General features: G+C 38.2%; 1 protein-coding gene across 1 annotated transcript in view; it reads right to left on the bottom strand.

The window, feature by feature from the left end:
• The window catches only part of tnr (tenascin R (restrictin, janusin)), a 78,035-nt gene that overhangs the window by 44,786 nt on the left and 10,758 nt on the right, over positions 1-22,491 (bottom strand). The window contains exons 6-15 of the mRNA XM_088014437.1: positions 18,631-19,038; positions 16,577-16,692; positions 12,176-12,326; positions 8,389-8,567; positions 8,014-8,104; positions 7,511-7,611; positions 4,673-4,775; positions 3,941-4,030; positions 2,611-2,744; positions 883-1,012 (exon numbers count right to left, since the gene is read on the bottom strand). Of these exons, the coding sequence (XP_087870563.1) occupies positions 883-1,012; positions 2,611-2,744; positions 3,941-4,030; positions 4,673-4,775; positions 7,511-7,611; positions 8,014-8,104; positions 8,389-8,567; positions 12,176-12,326; positions 16,577-16,692; positions 18,631-19,038 (1,503 nt within the window). The remainder of the gene's footprint in view (positions 1-882; positions 1,013-2,610; positions 2,745-3,940; positions 4,031-4,672; positions 4,776-7,510; positions 7,612-8,013; positions 8,105-8,388; positions 8,568-12,175; positions 12,327-16,576; positions 16,693-18,630; positions 19,039-22,491) is intronic.

The raw sequence follows: 22,491 nt of genomic DNA, 5'->3' as shown, positions 1-22,491 counted from the left end.
AGCATTTCTCCTCAGGGGCTGCTGGTTGAAAGCGAACGGCGGGAAGAGCGCTGAGGTGAGCGGATAGCCTGAACAGGGCGGGTGGCTGAGTAGCTGATGCTTACCGTGTAAATGTAGCTTTACCGACGAACCGCACAATAAATTTCATCTCCCGGTCTGAAGAAACGGGTGGCGGAGCGCATCGTACATGGCTGGTAGATGAGTTTCTGAGTGTGACCAGTGAAGGTGTCGTAAATATCCCGTATTGCTTCCCCCCGTGTTCGTCCCCCGGTCTAACGGTTCGTCAGTCCGCTGGTCTATTTCCTCCCCTCCAACCCATCTTACGTTCATTCGCCCTCTCCTCCCACTCCAGGCGGCATTTCCCGTATTTTCAAACCCAAAGCGTGACAGGTTAGGTGGCAAGGTGAGTTTAATTAATCTATTAAACTCACTGAAGATGAATACATAAACTAAAAGCTGGATTGTAGACATTTTTTATAAGCATATTTGTGAGCCTGCCTCTTTGTTATTAAATTCAATATAATTTCAGATTTTTCTATAACTTTTCTTCTGGTTAACTTAGAAAGTGAGCTATTATTGTTACAGGTTAGTTTTCTAAACTACAAAAAAGCAACTGTTAGGGATGCTCAAATATGAAAAATTGGACTGATATTAATATCTGATTGTAACACCGGTATTAAGCCAGATTTACCAATATTTCATTTTATAATTTTTTTTATCCGATTACTCGATTAATCGTAAGAATAATCGATAGATTACTCGATTACTAAAATATTCGTTTACAACAGCCCTAATTGACTCTTATTAAATCGCATGGCTACTCTTGCTTCTTCCAAAGGTATGCATTAGATGTGTAAATACAAAACTGACATTTCTCTTTACCTGTAAAGGCATCGATGGTTGCTGCAGTGCTCTGCTGCCTCCCTCTTCTCGCTGCTACCGTGATTGTATATTCAGTTCCAGGGTCAAGGTCTGTCAGAGTCGTGGTGGTTATGTCTTTAGGAACTGTCAGCTGGAACAGAAAGAATAAGACACGCAAGTTCAAATTGAGAGCAACTGCACACTACAGGTTATCCAAAATGGTTCAGAGCCTTTAAGACAGGGGTGTCAAACTCAATTTCACCGAGGGCCACTTCAGCATATTGGCCACCCTCAACGGGCCACATTGACGGTACAAATCAGGAGTGCATCCCTGCTAAAACACCCCAGACAAAAGGTTGACTTCCCTCATTCAGTTCTGTAGAGGCTTATCAATGGTCCAGGTGTGTTAGAGAAGGAACCATCTAAAGTTGCAGATGGTAGCTCTGGAAAACTAGACTTGGGCAGCCCTAGCATAAATGTATAAAAATACAATGTTAAAAATAAATTAAACATCTCATATAGTTGAATAACTGATTTTATGTATTGAAGTTTTAAATATTACATTTGAGTTTCCATGGATGTAAAATTACTGCTCAGTTTAAAAATTACAATATTTAAATCAGTGTTTAAAGGTAAGCAAACAAATAATAAAAACAAGTCACATGGGCAGACATTATAGACTTTACGCAAAGATTTAGTCTCAGAGGCAACTGAAATCAATTAATTAAAAATCCTTTCTGAATATCATCTCATGGACTCTGAACTAAATGCGTCTTTCTGACCGGGAGCTGACAGCGTGTTGAAGAGTTATGGACCGGACGGTTTGGAGCGTCTGGTTAGGAAGCGCATTACAAACCTTTGGTTGAAATGGAGCGTTAAATTCAAGTCTCCATTACAGAGAAAACTAAAGAGAATGCAACGTTGAGGATCCATTTGAGGAGCCGGTACTTTATCTTGAGGAAATAAATGACGATGCAAAAGTTAATTAGACTGTAACATACGCAGTCCGCTGCTCAACCACTGCGGACGCGGCGGATTTTTCTGCAGACCGGGAACCAGGAGGAAGTGCGTTCAGACCCCAGCGGGTGAAGTAACATTAATTTAAGTGAAGTTACTTAGATGTAGATGCATTTATCTGCTTAATTTGTGATGGGATCTGGATTCACGGTGAATATTAACTAAACCACATAAAATGCAACTAAATAGCCGATGTTAATATGATTGTAATTTCACAGGTAAAAATAGTGCATGACCGATTTTTTTATGTTGTCGGTCAAGATAACGGATAACAAAAAAGTCTAGCGCCAGCTGCCGCCCTGACACCAACTCACACATCTTCATCCACAGTCTTACTTGTAAATCGATTTTTCTTTTCTTGGACGTTTTGACGTTAGCTTGTAGACATCTCAGTTTTATTCGCTGGGAAAATCAATAAGCAGCTTGAGGTGACTCTGCTGCTCTCTAGTGGCGAGAAGCCGTAATGTTGGCTGGTAACAATCGGAATGCATTGTGGGAGATGTAGTTTGTAGTCAATTCGTGCTCAAAACCTATTTTAAGTCAATCATTGGCCTATAAAATGCTGGGGGGGCCACATAAAATGGCATGGCGGGCCACATGTGGCCCGCGGGCCTTGAGTTTGACACATGTGCTTTAAGATCTTAATCAACAGTGTGGAGAGTGGATCCCTGTAATGTATGAACTTCATCCCTGGGTGACGGTAAACCGGCTCATATTTGTTGTGTTTATTACCTCAGTTGTGATACCAGAGGAAGATGTGTAGGTGACCCTGTAGTGGTCAATTGGACCCTGGACTACACCCCACACCAGAGTGATGGAGTTGTCAGTAGAAGCTGTCACAGTTAAATCCATGGGTACATCCAGGCCTGCAACACCAGAGGGCAAACATAACTTTATTACATTCAGCAGGACTGTGAAATAACTTTAGCTGGACAGACCTGAGACTGGATTTTTTTGCATGACACTATTATTATTCTAAAAAATGTTTTGTTGTTTTGTTTTTTTTTTTCAAATGCATATCACAAGGACAAAGTATCTCCAGTATCACTGCAATTTCTCTTTCATATATTTCCTCTACTAGCTTAAGTAGCAGATAGATAATGGAAAAATGTTTATTCAGTTACTGGATTAATCATTAGAATAACGGAAATAAATTACTAGTTTACTAAAATAATAGCTTACAACAGTCCTTAAAGCTAACTAACTTTATTCATTACATTTTCACAGTTTTCTTACAGCTCTGACATAAGAAATGGCAGGAACAATAAATACCCTTTAGAGTGTAAGGGCAGGGTATTAATAGCTTTAAAGCCAATGTTAAGTTACACTTTGTCTGCAGCTACCTCATCAGATATTAAGAATTAAAATTAAGACAGAAAAAAATTCAAGAGAAACTGAAGGTGATAAAAAAAATAATTCCTGAATGACCTATATGATTATATAATAAATACATCGAGCCAGAGATTCATAAGTAGTTGCTTTAATCTAACTATTACAGGGGGTTTGTCTGTGGCAGAACCTTCAAAACAATCAAAAGGATGACTTTACATAAACCATAGAAATACAATTAGCTGTTAAAAAGAACAAAACTATGCAGTTTGAAAGAGTAGCGAGGCATCCACGCTGACATTTCAAACAGGTGAAGGTCGAATCAAGTTTTTTCTTTTTTTTAATACTCAGTCAAACGACTCAAAGCACAATAAAAATTCTAATGGCCTTTGGGTTGCGGAGATAAAGAGAGAGGGCCATTAGCTAAATAGCATGGATGATTACAGATTTAAAATGCTGCAATGGGAACTTTGATCCAACACAGATAAAATGAAATTGCTAAATGCCTCTATAAAAAAAAAAAAAAAAAAAGAAAAGAAAAAAAATCTTATTCGCCTGGCATTTTCAAGTGACTTATATTGGGTGAAACATGAGCGCTCCCCGCAAAGTGAGCGGTGACTGTTTAAAACAAATAAGCCGACTTGCTATGCTGACATTTCCAAACAGCATTTCCTGTACTCTAAATACGCGGAAGCTAAACTTTGTTTTCATTCACTGAATCATGAAGTGTTACCTGTCCTGGCATTCATCGTTGCTGGTGTACTCTGGTTGATACCCTTCATGGCAGAGATGCCAATGCCGTACTCCGTCCCCGGCAGAAGGTCTGATGCACAGAGACAGAGAGAGACGCAGCAATTCAACGAGCAATACGTCAAACTCCAGGAGACACTTTCACACTCTCCTCTTCACAGGCACTTAGAAAATGAAGTTTTCCATCACAGCTCTGAAAGATAAACAAAGGTTATGAGGACGTTTGCATGAACACAGGAGGGATTTTTAGAGAAATCAGTTTTTGTCAGCCGCATGATGATTGGAATCAAAGTCAAACGAGAAGGTGTCAAAGTCTTGAGTTGCAGAAATATAGATGAAGAGATGAGCAACGGAAAATAAAGAGGGTGGAAACGGGGACCTTTGCAGCATTAAGGCCTTTAACAAATGAAAAAAAAAAAAAATATTCCAGATGACCCATCTTTCCTTCAATGTGCCTGCAAGACAACAAGCGTATCGGGAGATACCATCAGTAGCCCATCAACCAAATGTTAGCTCTGGAGATAATCCTGCCATGTAAAACACAGCCACTCCCCAACGTCTTCAGTGCTCATTAGATGGACTGTGATAAGACTAACAGCATAACTAAAACTGAGAATTAAGCATGAGAGCCCTGAAGAGCTCAGTAATAAATAATATATGAAAGTTTTACAGCAGAAATTTAAAGAAGTTAAACCATAATTTCTTCTGCACTTACCTGTGAGATTGGTCTTAGTGGTGGCACCCTCGTTGCGTGGCACAATCACTTTATCATACTGATCTCCTGCTAAAGTGCTGTACACCACCTGATACCCCTCCACCTGTATTTGAACATTTAAACATTTGCAGAAACAAAAATCTGAATGTAACTTTTGGAAAATAAAGAGATGTTATGCTTCGTATCCTTTTATTCGTCAGCCTAAATCTCATGTGAACCTTTTTAACACATCTTAGTGTTATAATACATTATGGAAACAATGTTAAATTGGGAGTCAGTCAGCGTTTAAGTTTTCTTTAAAAAGTTTCATGTTGTGGTGGGATTTGGTGAGGTAGAAACTGCACAGGAATGGTTACCGATTGGCTTTATTCAGAGGTCTAAACTTTCTATTTTTAACCATACATTTATATTTTCACTTTTTCTGTTTGCTTGATTGGTTGGTTTGCTCTTTGTGATTAATGAGACTGAACGATATAAATGTGACTTTGATATAAAATGAAAAAAAAAAAAATTCCTCAGTGATTGAATGAAGAATCATTACTATTTACATTTAAAGCACCCAGAAAAATCAGATTCCAAGATTTTCTGTGCTTTTTACCTCCAAAAGCAGATTTCATATGTTTTGGATATTATATTTCCAAAGTAGTCAGGTTAATTGGTCTCTCTAAATTCTCCCTAGGTGTGAGTGTGTGTGCATGGTTGTTTGTCCTGTGTGTCTCTGTGGTACCCTGCGACAGACTGGCGACCTGTCCAGGGTGTAACCCGCCTTTTGCCCGGAACGTTAGCTGGAGATAGGCATCAGCAACCCTCCCGACCCCACTAAGGGACAAGGGTGTAAGAAAATGGACGGATGGATGGATGGATTTCCAAAGTAGATCTTTTTTAAGTGTGTTTAAGTGCATCACAATCTAGAGATTGTGAGCTTCTACATTGTATTTATCCTATGATTAGTACTAAGTTGGATTTACGAAGAACTAGAAGTGAATTTATAGCTGTTGCATACCACTGATGGGGAGTGATGACATTTGATCAATAGTAATGTTTTCAGTTCCATAAAAGTTTGAGCATTAAGTCTAACTGATGGATTTGCAGGGTTTTCCCCAGTGTATTACAAGCCTGGCCCCCCGCCAGGCTAAGCTTGCTTATTTTTATTTTTAGAAAAATTAGTAATTCGGGGGAATCGCTTAATTTATTTTTTTTTTTTTTAAGATAAATCTTCAAGCCAGATTGCAAGCGTCTGTGTTCTGAGCGTTTCACTCGCGAAGCAGATTTATTTCTAAAAGGTTTATAGTTTATGCATTTAAAGCCGGAGAGCGGACCAATCACACGCTGCAGTTGCCTCGAGCTGCCGCTGCTTTATTAAGTTTACCTCCTTTCACTCAAACTGGACACAGGCTGACCTGTATGGATACAGTCCGGTATGGGTAGTTATTTTTCTTTGGAGAACTCTATATCAAGGTAAGAGTTTAAAACGAACCACATTAACTCTGGTTGTGCAGCTCTATGTGAACCGCAGGAATAACTTGTAGTCACGTGTCTGTTTGCAGCCATTTGCGCATTGAGCGAGTGTTGAGAATGATTTAACTTTGTGGACAGTATTATGTTTGGCTTTTACATCTCAACACGCTGCCCGGCGTGTGGCCCTGTCTTCCCTGTAAAGTTTATGTCTATGGTCCCGGTTGGCCAGAGCGTTAGTGGTTAACGATGCAGTGCTGTTCATCATGCAGCTTCAGCCCGGTGAGGAGCTTTCACGCTCGCCTCGTGGTAACGCATCACGCTGGTTTTATAGTATTTTATTATTAATTTTAGTATTATTTTTCCAGTTAAACGGTGCACCAAACCATATCAAATGCTTTGTCTACTTGGTCAGCCAGAGTTATTACGCACGGCTGCGCGGAGATCTGAGAAACTCGTCCCCCAAACTTGAGCAACCACAACAGTTTCTGTTTGAGACACGAAATAGATTATTTTATTATTGATGTGTTTCCATTTTTGTAAAGCACTTTGTTATGTTCATGTCTGTGAAAGGTGCTACATACATAAAGTTTACTTACTTACAATTTACGTACAATTTATGTATGCTGACACCATTAAATCAAATTTAGCAGCACTGATAATCTCAGTAAACAAATACTACATTTATATATCGGTGGTCTGTATTAAAATATCAGCATTTATGGGGCCTTATTGAGCCACTGACTTATTTTGGATTAAACAGAAGTGCAAATAATTGATATTCATTTTAATTGTATTTTTTGATTAGTTGTTTTTAAGACTAGTTGTGGATTTAAATAGCGTCTCACCAACACTGATTTCCCATAACGTATAATTAAATTACCCAGTAATATTTGTACTCTGTCTACTTAGCATCTTTAATACAAAAGAACAATGGACCGCCAGTGGACCACCTCGGTGCCCCGACCACCGGGCTTAGCAAGTTTTCTGGGGGAAACCCTGGATTTGTGTGACTTCAGTACATAATTCTACAGTCTGCATGACTACATTTAGTACATTTAGTTCAAATAATCTGTGGTGTCTCTACTTTAAACGCAACTGTAAAGACAGCATTTTTCTTGAGTGACAGGGTGTTTATCTATTGACAGCTCAAATGCTCACTGCTGAGATCAACTTGTTTTTTTTTTTCCCCTGCAATCTAATAATAACCTTTCAGTCGGGAGCTCTAATCAGCATAATTTCATAAGCAAAACAGATTACAAAACTGACATTCAAAATAACTAAAACCTCTTATCTTGAGATGAATCCCACAGCCATCAATCTCTTAAAGTGGTTGAAAGCAAATTGAGACAAATGGATTAAATCTGTCTCACGTCTCTTTACCTCAGCCTCACTGTTATCCCATTCAAGCTCGAGGGTAGTCGAGGTCTTGGACACGAGCCGTAAGTTCTTGGGGGCATCGATCTCTGAGAAGAATGATAAAGCTGACAATGTTGGGGACACAAAGACCAATTCTCAGAAATTGCGAGCAAGCAAATATATCAGCAGTTTTTTTTTTATTTTTTAAAAGCACCAGAAACCACTAAAAGAAAGGGTAAATTTATCATATGTAGTCTTTATGTCAGGCTGCTACTTTAGCTCTTCTCACATTTCCTGATCAATGCAGATTGAATGTTAAACCGTAGCTGAACATAATACACTCAAATGATTTCAATAGATTTTTCTGTTGAAGGTTGTGCTTTTCTATGCAACCTTGAGCAAAATAAAAGCTCCTTTGTGTAATGCAGATAAATAATATGGCATGCATTATAGGCCATTATACCATTACTCCTGGATTCACACATGCAGGTAAACTATCACTACATCTGGTTGCTGTCAGACCTCACCGGTTGTAAATTCAGTAGAGATAGAGCCGCTTTCATTTCCTTTCCTAACTCCGCTTACAGACACCTCATACCGTGAACCAGGACGCAGAACCTGCACAGGAGGAAAAAAAAAACAAAAAACACAGCTATTTAAACTGGTATAATATTTCTTTCTTGCCATTGGTTTATCTCCTGACACAGGTGGCAAAGCAACCCTTTTATTAGATAATTTATGCATACCACAGGAAACAATAACTCTGAGCATGAAACAAAGATAAGGAGACATCCCTTGAGAACTTAGTTCTTTCCATAAGTGATATAAATGACAGCTGAGTCCCCTCATATGTTAGAATATGATCAGATCTGTGATGATTCATACAACACACAAATGTGCACCTGTAACGAGTACTGGGTAAGTGTGGGCTGGAGTCTAAAGGTGGTCCGCGGGCCCTCTCCTCTCACAAGGCCGTAACGCAACACAATCTGATCGATCTTTGCTTTTGGTGGTGTCCACTCCACAAAGGCTACGGTGTCCGACACGTCACGCACAATCAGCTGAGTCGGACCATCAATCACTGCAAAAAAGCAACAAAAAAAACAAAAAAAAAACAAAAGAGGCATCATGTTGTCAACCTGAACGATGGTTGTTTGCTGACTGTTATCAAAGGTGAGAAACACAAAAAAAAACAACAAAAAAACAAAAGCTGAGTACATTTCTGAGTGAGTCTCTCGGATAGAAACTGAGTAAGTTTTTGAGATCGAAACTTACTCAGTTTCAATCTCAGATGGGGATCTGAATTCCACATTGGAACATTAAAATAAAAACCCCAAACTCATTGTGTTAGCACTCAGTGCCTCGGGGTTTGACAGTGGTCGATGCGGATTTATCCCCAGAGAAACCTGGTCTGACAGCTACTCATGTTAAACCTATCAGAGCTGACACACGCTCCGACAACAAACTTTATCTGTGAAAGGTGTAAAACATGAAGCGGGATACAAGTCAGGAAAAGGTATTTACACGATGTAAGAAGCTGCACACATATCATGGATAATAAGGGAAAACCCAACTGCCTGACAGGTGAGGGATTCACTATACTTCTCAGCATAGTGTCTTTATCAAAGATTATGAGATTTATATCAAAATAATGCCATATTAGATATGTTTACAATTAACGCTTTATACTGATGGCTCAGAGAAAGCTATAATTTGGCAGCTGCTGGTTTTAGCAGATAACAGAAGTAGCAAAGGTGCTAAGAACTCAAATCGACATCTTTCTTGATTAACCGTTACAAAATGAGGCTCGTTGTTAAAGTAAAATGCCATCAATGAACATAAGCAAATATGTATTGGGGTATTTCTCAACCACCTATGCTTTGCAGTTACAGGTATCTACTATATATATATATATATATATATATATATATATATATATATATATATATATATATATATATATATATATATATATATATATATATACACATATTATCAAGTCTTGCAGCATATTCTTTGATGGATTTAGAATTGGACCTTGGCTCCTTCATTATTATTTGCAACACATAAAACATGAATAAAATACATTGAAGTTTGTAGCTGTGCCATGACCAAATGAGAAAAGGAACAAATGTTTCTGCAAAGCACTATATGTCCGTGTGCATTTGTGTAAAAAATAAAATAAAATTAAATTAAAAAAACACATGGGGCCTCTGTCAACAATTACATTATTCTCCATTTTATCTGATTTATATTAAATTGTAAGTCAATTTTATTTAACTCAACTCAAAAAGAACCAAGCTGAGATTTCTCATCACTACTTTTATGTCACAATAATTCATTCCACAAGACATATCAGAATTTAAAACTTGAGCAGCGCTCTATACTATACTGTGACAGCATAGTTACTCACCAACGCTTGTTACAGGTTTGACTTCTCACAGACATATCTCACAGTGATCTGATTCTTACAGGCGGTGAGCTTCTGAGATCTAAATAAGTCTCAATTTCAGACTTGACATATTGCAGGTCCATTCTGATCCTTGATGTATTAGAAATTGGCCCCTTGAGTCTTGTCCCAGAAAACAATCCAAGGAAGCCACTTCCTGGGAACCAGCTCCCACATCGGCTCTGCTCTCCCTCTGGGTTTTCTTCCCGACTCCCTCCATCTCCAAGGAGGGATAAATCTTTGTTATGAATAATTTACTAACTTCAAATTTGTCTTTTCCGCTTTTTTTTTCTTATCCAATAAGGTGTCATGCAGCGAGCCGCCGTGAAAAATTAATGAGCAGATGACATGAATTATTAATCGATATCTAATTACAACCCCCCAAAAAACTGAACGAAGACTTGACAGGAAATTGATGGTGTTTTGACTGCAGACGTCGGCGTCTGAATTGTTATGGATGAGATTTGAATTGGACCTATTACACCTAAATAGTGTCTGCTGGGTGAGGAGTGGGACCCATACATCAGCTACGTTGCGCTGGGGACAAAAATATAAGTAATAAGATAATACTTTTTTTATGCCTGTACGGTTAATGTACAATTATATAGCTGTATAGTTAGTCTTTAACTTGCATCTGAACAATTTTCCTTCCATAGTATCAGGAGCATGTTGCATTGCAACATGCCCAGTATAATGTACAGTCATATTCAATAACTTAGAATATTACTAAAAAGTTCATTTGTTTCAGTAACTCAATTTACTAAATGTAAGACTGATGTTTTTCCAAGTCTTTATTGTTTTATTTTCTGCTCATAAAAACATTTTTCATGAAGAAATCTGGGCATGACGGAAAGCAAGTTTAATAGTTGTTAAATGTCCTTGTTTTCAAATAAGGAAAGTCTATTCCTTACTGTGCTAAGATCCATCCTACACCTCAATTTTACTGCATCTGAGACACACAGGGTTGTGGACATTAAATCATCTGTCAGAAAGCAGAGGGGTCTTCAAGGCACCACCTCCAGCACCAATTTTAATGCATTTTGAGCATGCACACCTGCATTCATAACAACATTTCACCTAAACACCGGCACACATGCGTACTCCGGGGGGAAAAAAAAAACAAAAAAACAAACAAACAGGAAACAGTGGAGTGACATTGTCCTTATGTAGTTCTTGGGTTGGCACCTGCTCTGTCTCAGTGGGGACTGTCATGGGGGCTCTGGCAGCATTACAGGAGGAGGACAAGTGGGTTGGGTGCTTTGTTGGCGTGATGGTGTTTGTGTTGGGGGTCATTTGTTCTCTGCGTGGTGGCCTATGGCTCACAGGATGTATGGACGTATGTGATAGCAATGGGTGATAGGGCAGTTTGGTTTAACGTGTCTCTCCCAGCGCCTTTCTGCCCTGAGGGCAACTTCTCCTGTGCTTCACTGTCAAGCTGCCTCCGTGGTGGGGATAAAGCTAGCAGGTGGGGGATGCCTGGTGTCTGTCTGCCTGAGGCTGCTGTGGCCTCTGGGAGCTGGGGCTACCTGCCTCTTGCTGCTCTTGAATGATGAGTGCTAAAATTTTCTACTCTTCTCGCCAGTGTATTGTCTTTGCAACTTCAGCTGACAAACTAACACACAAACCTATCCTACAGACATTCAAACTCATGCACCCAAACATAGAATCTGAAAGACTGAATGTAATAAAATCAGATTTTAATAGATTTTTTGTTAACGCAACGTGTCTAGTTTGACGATTTATGGAATCCTAAGTTAATAAAGTTAAGCAAGCAATTAAGATGTCATCTCCAACTATCTTTTTTCCTAAATCAAAGCTGCCCTTACTTGTGTATGCAATGAGCTATTTCATAGGATATACCTTAAATTTAACAGCAGGACACGTGAACAAAAAAGGAATGTTTAACAACAAAACATATACTTTGCTTTTCCTTCCAATTTATCTGAATGGTGAGGTAAATGTAATCATGATAGTTCATATATTTAAGTTTTAAAGACAATGGCTGACAGTTGCATATTTGAATGCATATGCCCGGATGTCACAGGTCTTCTCTTCGGTAACACTCTGCCAGGTTAGGTACACGTCAAACTCTAAACTTTTTATTTCGTCCTTTTGATTGGGAGGATATGTATGAAAAATGTCATGCTCAATGATGGTCAGCATCCAGCTCTTTGCAACTATCAGTGTAATAATCTATCATAAATCACTTCAATTTCCAGTTGATGCTTTGTCACACTTACAGGTTGTGAAGGTAGCAGTGACGGGCTGGCTCCGACCCTGCTCTCTGAGCGCCACCAGGTTGACTGTGTATTCCTCCCCGGGCCTCAGACCGCTCTGAATAAATGAGGTGATGGTGCTGGGCAGCTGGGCTGTCATGCCGCCATCATTGTCCTTTACAATAATAGACAAAAGTGATAAGGTAAGCTAACGATATTTTAACAGTGACGCTATAGAAGACGAAGAAGTCCACATAAAACTAACTTGTTGAAAACAATTTACACTTCCTGTAAATGTACAGAGAAACGTACTGCAGTCCATTTTTTTTTTTACCTGTAAACTTTTGGATGGTTTAGCACATTAAATTCCCAAACCATATTACCAAGCAAAAAAAACTATGTGCAACAGTGATTTTTTATTTTTTTTTCCAGGTTGTGTTCTGCAGAGGCAGCAGTCTGTGCAATTCCAAAGGCCTGTCACTCATCAGTACAGAGGCCCCAGCTGCATCCAGCTGTTCTCAAAGAGTCAATGTTGCAAATGCACTTCCTGCTGACAGATGTTTTACCTACTGCTGATCTGAGAACCCCAACCACTTGCACTTTGACGATTGTCATCGGAGCAGAACATAAAGGATGTAGCAACTTTCTTTAAATACATTTCTAATATGAAATGTAGTCTAGGTTTGTCAGTAACACATAATCAAACTGGAATAAATACATTTCAATCAGTCTGAATAACAATGAAAGTCGAAAAATGGAAACAGAATCATTGTCCGTATCACAGAGTGGAGGAGTGTGTGATTTTTTTGGTGTTATTTGATTTCTTTTTGTCTATTTACTCAAGTCTCTTCTCCACTGTCAAGTCTTACTGTAGCTGGTTAACGTCTGTTTTATTCTGGAGCGTCTCCTTTGCAGTCTGTTCCTCACTATTTTGGGCGTGTCAATCAATCTCGTGAACATGCTGCTAAATGCGCTAATGGCAGAGGAACAACTTTCCAATCCAGGAAAAAAAAAAACTGTTTATCCGCCGTCAGTGGTGGTCGTGTTAACTAGCCTGATCAATCATGGCAGACTCTGCTATTTGGAAGAATCTGTTGCGTAGCAGAGAGGAAGAGGGAGGCTCTGAGTAGCATGTACACAAGGGTGTTTTTTTCAGAAATGTTGGCCAGAGCTGCACCGTTTCTTGCTCTTTCGGTGCGTGCCTGTTCTTCCGAGAGATGTGCTGCTTGCAGGGCTACAAAATCATGATCATTCTACTTCAAAAATTGATGCATGTGCTCCCGGCGGTGCTCATAATTACGCACCTCCACACCAAGCAGCTACCTGATAGCAAAAAAGTGATTAAAGTCCCATCTGTGAGGAAAGGGCTTATAAAAACCTACTCAAAAACCTCACCCCTAAAGTCAATGTAAAGTTTTTCCTTAGATCTTAGACACGTCTCAGAAGTTTCATTTTTATCCAGTAGTAATAAAGATCAACCTGTTGTCACACAGAATGTCAGAGCAAGTTCTTTTTTTTAACTATCACACTGAAAATTAAACATTTTCACAGGCAAGAAAACAGCCCAAGATTTTTTAAGAGTGGCTATAAATATTTCCTCAGGAATTTTTTTTTTTCTTTGTTCTAATATTTGCTGCTCAGTATAAGCCTAAAGGCGTGATACCTGAAGCTTTTGCTTTGATAGGAGGCTCTCATTTCCTGGGATCTTAAACTTGCTAAGAACTGCTAAAATGCTCTTCCACCGCCTTAATGTTCAGGGCAAACCTGTGTAAGCTTGTTCCTACCCTTCCTCGTATTTAGATATCCCGTTTTTCTTAGTTATGTGCACAGTGGCTGTTTCTCTCTGTGACGATATCAATGTCTGTGTCTTGTTCACTTTCAGTCTAGTTCTAGCCTACTCTGCTTACCCAGAACCAGGACCAAACAAGGAGAAGCAACATTCAACTTATACGCACCACAAATCTGGAACAAACTTCCAGAAAACTGCAAAACATCTCAAACGCCGAGTTTCTTTAAATCAAGGCTAAAACCTTTGTTTGGAGAAACACTAAGAACATGTAAAATTGATCAACATATTCAATGTGCATTTGTGATTTTGATGATGGCATTTGATAAAATGTAATGTTTAATGCTTGTGTCACAATTGGTGACTGTATGATGTTTTTATGATGTAAAGCACTGAGAACCGTGCTGATGCTGAGATATGCTCTATAAGCTTGACTTGACTTTAAATGTAGTACTCTGTTTGAAAATGTCACAAGATAGATTATTTTCTATACATTAGGTCTACAATTTACAAACTGCATCCTGATCAAATGTTTAATTGCAGAAAACTTATGAAAAATTGATGAATTTTTCATTTCTTGTGATGGCAAAACGTAAGCTTCAAGTTGAAGCATGCCTTTACATGGAGAAAAACTACGAAAAAGAGTCCAAGTGCTAAGTTTAAACCTTCTAAATCCCACTCATATGTAATATTTTTCATGTAGAAAAGTTGCACCAAAAAGCGTTCTCTTTTATTCCCCTTCACAGTAGCTGTATTTTTTTTTTCTTTCTGTTTGCAGTGCTGCTGGTTTGTGTGTGTCCCTACCAGGCAGCAAGAATATCATGAAACCTATCAGGGGAGCAGTAGCGTGGATAAAAGAAGAACCCAGTGACTTTCACTTTGATTGTGAGACAGAGTCGTTGCTGTGGCGGAGCACTTAATGCTCTGAGTGCTCCTCATGTTTTAAATGTCACTTGGTATTGCTGTGAGCCAAATAATGGAGAAACCATCCACCCCCACTGTCTTCCTCCATCAAAAGGCTTCTGAAAGACTGAGGTTAAAGGCAAAATTTTTGTGCATTTACACATAAAAAATGCTTTACTTACGCAGAGATAAAATCGGTAATCTTAACAGATTTTAAAAAAAAGATGTATATATTTCATGCAATTAAAGATGCAAAATAAACGCACGTTGCCTTTAAATTTGACTTGAAGATGATCCAGTGTCAACGGATGCTTTAGCAGTAAATACATGGAATCATGCTATGTTTCATTTCTATAAACCCAATACGCACAATTACAGAATAATAAACTAAAAGCTCTAATATACTTTTACAAAAGGAAAGTTATAAAACTGACATTCTTACTGTTGGATATTTTTACACACTGTGCATGATCCTAATCATTATACCTTAACTCTAACATACGTGTACCGTTTATTTACGTTCTGTGCTCAAAAAACTGCAACAAAACAGCTTTTAGTTTTCCTCACATGCACTGCAGTGTTGCTTTTCCCAACAATGGTGGTCTCAAAGCTCCCTTTTCTCTCCCCCGTGCCCCTTTCTCTGTTTCCCCTTTCGAGAATTTTGTGTTACACAGGCCAAAGCATTAATGCCTACTTCCATTACGAGATTGTCAAAATTCACAATCCCCGCTGCTGGATTAAATCCACGGGGGGTGGAACTGCCAACCCTTAATATGATTTCCCCTGTGGTGGTAGAAAGAGACAGTGAGGGAAGATTGAGTGAAAGGAATGCACAGTAGAATGAAAAGGATGCAAGGTAGTTAGAGAGAAAAGAGTTACAGATATCAAGCAAGAAGTGGTGCATGGAAGGTATAATAATCAAGAGATCTGGGAAACTGAGAGGTGATGGACACCAACGAGGTATTGAGTTATTGAAAGAAAAAATAGGAGAATGGCTAAAACCAGTGAAATGATACTGCTTTTCTTTAATACAGTAAAAACAAGCAAAACAAAACAAAACAAAAATGCTCTCAGCCTCAGATTTAGGGCTTAGTGCCAGCCCATAACAGGGGGTGTCTCCCTTGAGAACACCTTAAAGAAGAAAACCAATTACTGTGAGAGGGGAGATTAGAATTTGGAGTCTATATAAGGTTACAGTACTTCTCGCATTTTAGCTCAAAACCTGTCCTTGATATGATTTCACAAAGAAAAGGGGAAAGGGAGTAAGCTTGTTTATCCATCTAACAGCCAATGACCTTAACACAAGCCGCTTCTTTAATTACATTCAAGCTTCATGTTGTGCAGGCACTTAAACTTAAAGCGATATTGAAAATACTGTGTAAATTCTGGCTAAACTGAGCTTCTGCTCCTCAAGACCATTGCAAAATGGTGTGTAAAAGAAGCCCATGCGGAACCATTACACCTTGCTGCTTTCAGAATGTTCATCATTCAGGTTATCTGTACCATTTTATTCAGGTGGATGTGTCGACTTTTTGGTTTCGTTGCAATAATTTCAGTTCATATAAAGTCTATTAGGGTTTTTTGTGATAGATGGCATAAACACACTTGTAGAAGGCAGTCCTGTGTATGTATGCACTGAATCATAAAAAGCGTAATCAAAACATTCTCAAACATGATTTCACATCACATTTTTTTCTACATATCATGCAACCCCAGTATTAAACATTGTGTTCTACCTTGGGGATGAAGCTGATCTCCCATCCGTCAAAGGAATAGTAAAACGGTTGCCATTGGACTTCCACTGATGTCTCTGTGATAGATTTGAAGACTAATCCATCTGGATTGGAGAGATCTGGATACATAGAAAAAAAGCATTTGTTTAGTAACACTCTGTTTCATTCTTGTACTTTACTACATTTTAGACTGATTATCAATAAGGCTACATTAACTTTCGCTTTTCTTTATTCTTAAGGTGTAACTGTTTTTTGTTCATTCCAATCCAGATTCATGTGACTAAAATTAAATGTCAAAGTTTTCCATGATCTGGATCCGAATACAGCTGATATGGTTGCAGACATGGTAACCAATGACATGTTAAGTACCAGTCTGCCTAGTTATTCTAGCTTCACAAGTTGCATTTTCTTTTGAATAGTTTAGATATATACACAAAATATTCCTTAGATAGGTGACTTTCCGCGGATAACTCGGAGTCATAATCCATAGAAAAATCAACAAACAGGCTAATCTGCAAATACTGAACCACAAAAAGACAGTGAGCCACTGTATGTCTCCAGAAGCTTTAAACATCTAGAGTATAATGTTTTTAAATGACTTTTTTATTGCAAAATAGTTCACATTTGGTCAAACTGGATGAAGTGCTTTTAGGTACTCAAATGGATTTAGGTCCTTACATGAACTACAGTTTCTTGCACATTGAAATTGCTAAAATCAAAATCAGTCCACTATTGGACTTGCTTGTTGTTTTGTATTCATCATCTTCAAAACTTTGAGTGATGTTCCTGTCCTTCAAAACAAAAGCACCCCAGCAGTAGTGGGGCAGTGTTTAGCAGTGATCTCCTTACCTTAACTTTCAGTTTAGGTTATGTTTTCAGTCATATTATACGCTGTCACACAATTAATTGATCGGTGTTCTGTGAGATGTTCAAATCTTGTAATATTATTTTAGAACCTAACCTAACTTTTATAGTTTTAACAAAACAACTGGATTTAGATTTTTATATCGAGTTTAAATTATGCACAAAATGACTACTAAGCGACTTGGTGATTTCTGAAGGCAACTGGTTGAGCTTAATTTTACCCAAGGCTTCACTTGTAAAGGAGCTGAGTGCACACTACACATTTCTGAATTATAATCATCTCTTAAACATTTTGGAATGTTTTTTATTGATTTGTCTTATGAAATACCTGTAAAACACATTAAATCTTATGGTATTTAATTTGACAGAATTTGAAAGCGTTCCAGGGCGTTCCATACTTCCACAATAATCTATGATCATTTTGTTGTATTAATATATATAATCTGCACTTCAGTAAACAAAAAATATAATCATTACTCACCAGCACACATTATTTCTGCAAGATATTAAAATGCCTTGTTCACCAGCAGCTACGATCTAAACATCTCGATGGATAATCGGATTCTCTGTTTTATGTTATTTCAAGAAGACAGCCCAATATATCACATCCTCACTGAAAAATGGCTCCATCAAGTTTAATTATTCTAAATTGACTTTATTACTCAAAATTTTTACCATAACTGAAATAAAATTCACTTATGTGTGAAATTGAGGATGATTTTAGCAGCCTTGATGGGACTAATGGAAATGTGTTTGTGCAGCCACACATCAGCTGCAATAATGAATAGGCTATTACTTACTTAGGGGGTTGATAAGTCTGCGCTCTTAGTAGGCATGAAAACAACTGGCATGCCTCCCCAGCAGATCCGCTGGCTTGCCATTAACACCTGCCAGCGTGTGTGTGACACTGAGCAGTTTTTGCAGGTTATATCACAGCCAGACAGCATAAACAAGCAGGTCGTGATCTTAAACAAATTGGAAGTATTTTCTTTTTTTTTAAGGGGAGGTGTAAATGCATTTATAAAACTGACATGAGACTGTCAGAATGTATTAATGGAAAACCTCTATAAAAAAAAAAAAAGAAAAAAAAAAGAAAAAGTACATTAGGTCTGGGACTGAACGCGTAAACTCCAGCAACTGCCAAGTGAGTCTTTTGAAAAGAAGATATAAACAAAGTACAGAACGAAACTTACACGTCCAAACAGTGATACTGGAGGGAACGCTGATTGAGTTGTTGATGACAGCAAACACATTGATGTTGTACTCTATGCCCGCTTCAAGACCTGTGATAATCCAAGATGATGTGTTTCCTGGGAGCCTCACTTCTAGCTGCACACCTGACAGAAACAACAACAACAACAAAAAAAAAAATATGACAAAAGGATGCACTTTTATCCCCTGTTGCTTTTGCACGGCATTATGACACGACAGATGTTTGAAATGGTATTTTTTTTCTAGATTAAATAGAGATCTCTCCTTACCTCCAGGGCTGCTTGGGGTATAGGTCACCAAGAAATCTGTCACCATAATGGACCCTTCCCACTCCAGCTCGATAGTACGATCTGTAACTCCACGTGCATTTAAATTCATGGCAGGTGCCACTGTTGAAACAAACACACACAAAATATATCATATATATATATATATATATATATATATATATATATATATATATATATATATTTTTTTTTTTTTTTTTTTTTTGCTTTGTTAAAGATTAAACCTTCAAATTATAACAGTCCATAAAGTTAAAAAATAATCAAAGACAGCAAGTGTAAGAAAACAAAAAACTATTTTAAATTTAAATCAGTTTTCTTTGTAATTAAAAACAAATCCGGACTCAGCCATATGCTTGTTTTTTGAGTAAGTTAGTCTACGAAAAATAAATGTATGGCACAAGCAGGCCAATGTGCGCAAGAATGTCATTAGATGACTTTCTTTTTAACACTTTCACAATCTGCAAATTGTTTGCCAGAGGTTTAAAAAAAATGACCATCACATGCATAAGGCATGTTTAAAGCTATACCACAAATTCACACACTACTGCTCTCCACACTATGGTCTCCGCCTAAAAAGCAGAGGCCATGTTGAATAAAAACACGTCGTCAAAAAATAAGGAAAATAGAGAAGAATGTTGAGATTAAGTAATGAAAAAACAATAACATAACTGCTGTCAACTGCAAGATTTTAACAATGTGGGTGAAAATTTGCTGCCTATTTGCTTTTTTTTTTTTTAAACGATGTGACTATCATAAAAGTAGAAAAACTGGCCAGAGAACACTGGAAGCTGAAAAAGAGTTAAATGACAGCTAAAAGCTGTTCTAAGTGCTTGGATAAAATAAATCTGGATGTTTCCTGCTTCTTAAAGGCATTCAGAACAAGTCAGAACAACCTTAACTGACCCATTAGTGTAACATTTTAAAAACTTTATTTTCCCAACCAATGTTCGAAAAAGTCGAGGCCTCTTCTGTCTGGATATCTGAGAATCTTTTCTAAAGTTTTAGCCAGTTAAAAACTTTCCTTCAAAATGAAACTCTGTTTTATTACAAATCCACATTAGCTGATCCCACAGACTGAAGCTGAACATTAGTTCAAAAGGAGACAACAACCATTTGGACCATCTTAAAGAACTCCAGTGTCAATAATGTCATTGCAGTTAATGGATAGGTTATGTTATGAACTATTAAAATGCTTGCATTGAGTAGTCTTTAAGACCATTTTTTTCTTTTTTTTTTTGTCCACACATATGATTGATGCTCCACCAGTAAAGGGCCTGACTGAAACGTGTAGTGATAATGAAATATGTAAAAAAAAAAAAAACTAATTTTCCTTTTTATTTCAGTTACACTCAGTAGCATGTGTTTTACACAGTAAGATCCATCATATCTCACCATTTCCATTTGCCATGTAAACAATCCTTTTTTGTCAGTAAAAATAATGAGCTAATTCAAACATCAAAGCAGTGCAAAGCCTCACCTGAAGGCGTTCGTCTGTCAAACAACAAAAGTAATGTTACTCAGAATTATCGAACACGATGTAATTATTTAAATATTCACTGAGTGTTTTCACATATAGACAGTTTTTCTCCCCTCTCAACTCTTTTCAGTATTAAAATAAGCGAGCAATGAGTACATCTGACACTGACACTATGCTGAAATATTAAAAACACTCATAGATAACATTCTTCTTCCACACTCCAGTTATTTTTGTCATAACAGCTGATGATGAGGGGAAAAAAAGCAAGCTCATTTTTCTAAATGCACTTTTGTGTAATAGCCTTTATGTACAGTACAGATGATTGATCAGTCAAACCACTCTCAATACATCTGACTAGCAAACATAAATAAATAAACTGCTGTAAATGAGGGCTGTAAAGCTTTCGATCGCATCAGATCCTGTAGCGAATACGATTTGTGAATACAATAAATGTAAATGCTGTGTGCATTAATGGCTTAGCCCAAAGCAGGTCTCCACACTTTAAATTAGCAAACAAAAACATTAGCGGTGCCTGATAAAACACTCGGCCGCAGCAGCTCACGGGCTCAGTTTCAATCACTCATGAAACCAAATGAAATCAAATGCCATATTCGTTTGGCTACATCTCGACTTCTGCGCCAGACTCGGCACACGTTCAGAAGCCTCCAATAAAAGAGAGCATAAACATCGTCGTAATTAAAGACACTCCGTACGGCTTGCTAAACACCTTTCATTTCACCACTTCACTGACACTGAACATTCCCACAAGTAAAAGAACTCTGCACTTGTAGCGAGAGGCGAGCTTTTCCAGCCATAAACCAGACCGACGGCTATGAATGTAAATGTGGAGGCATATGCAGGAGTGTTTACAGCTTCCCCTGCCACAAAGAACAAAAGCGGGGCTGGGGAGACAAGTGAAGGACGTACACAGGAAGATGAAGCGGTGGACACGAACGGTTTAAGTCAGAGACACACAGAGGACAGAATAGAGTGGGAAAAGTGGATGGAGCGTGTGCGTGAGAGGAGTAAATAATTAGTCCTGAAAGATGATCAAGTGAGCGATAAAGACAAGAAGCGTGAAGCGGACACAGGTAAAGGGCCAATGAGTGCAACGGTGTGATAAACAACCTCTCACCTCCGCAGCACAAGAGGCCATACAACGAGGCCTCCTCTGGGAACTTTTGGGACATTTCAGGAGCCACTTCAACTACTTTCCCACGTGCCTGACAGACGGGCAACATGCTGTGCAGCAGCTTGTTTATTTTAAAGCGGCACAAACAACTTCTCCAACATTTTGCAGCGAGATTTATTTCAGCAGCCCAACTCAACTTGGTTGGGTACAGGAAGAAAATAAAAGTCCAAGGGGAAGCAACAGAAGTCCAGAGGAAAGATGAACAGTGATGAAATAAGGTCAGCCTGCAGGCGAAGTGAAGTCATTCACTCAAAAACAGAGACATAAATCAAGATGAAAGACAGGAGCAGAGTTCCTGTGAATGTAAAATTTGTCCCGAAGCTAAAGTGTGTACGTTTTCTGTAAAGAGTAATGCAATATTCACGAACACTGTTGAGCTTTTATTAATATTTGAATATGATGCAGCTGCAAGAAAGGTTTCAACATACCAGCATTTTCTCAGGATACATTTTCTTCAAAGACGGTAAATAAATACACCAGAAGCAGTGTAATGGGAAAGCCACCAGAAACAGCTGATCAATTAGATGTTATATGAAGATGAGGTTATATCTTTTAACTTATTACAGTTCTTAAAGTTTTGCTTCAGTATAAAAAGAAATTGGCACCATTTATCCAAATTGCATCTTTTGTGGTTAAATTCAAAAGAGCGGCAGACTGAAGGTCATTTCAGCATCTTGTGATAATTCCAAGTCTCATTAGGTGTAATCAGCGGAAAGACTGAGCCTAACAACAAAGGTCACTCCACCATCAGATGCTCCATTGTGTAATTAACTTCTATTACCTGATTGAGTTAAGACCTTTACGCAGTGGTCTGAGAAGGTTTTGCCCCCTTACAGATTTCTCGTATTTTTGCATGTTTGTCATGCACAATTGTCAAATAAATTTC

This window comes from Poecilia mexicana, unplaced genomic scaffold, assembly GCF_051168715.1.
Source record: "Poecilia mexicana isolate PSO_F unplaced genomic scaffold, ASM5116871v1 scaffold_17, whole genome shotgun sequence".
NCBI lineage: Eukaryota > Metazoa > Chordata > Actinopteri > Cyprinodontiformes > Poeciliidae > Poecilia > Poecilia mexicana.
This window is presented reverse-complemented; position numbering and strand designations above follow the sequence as displayed.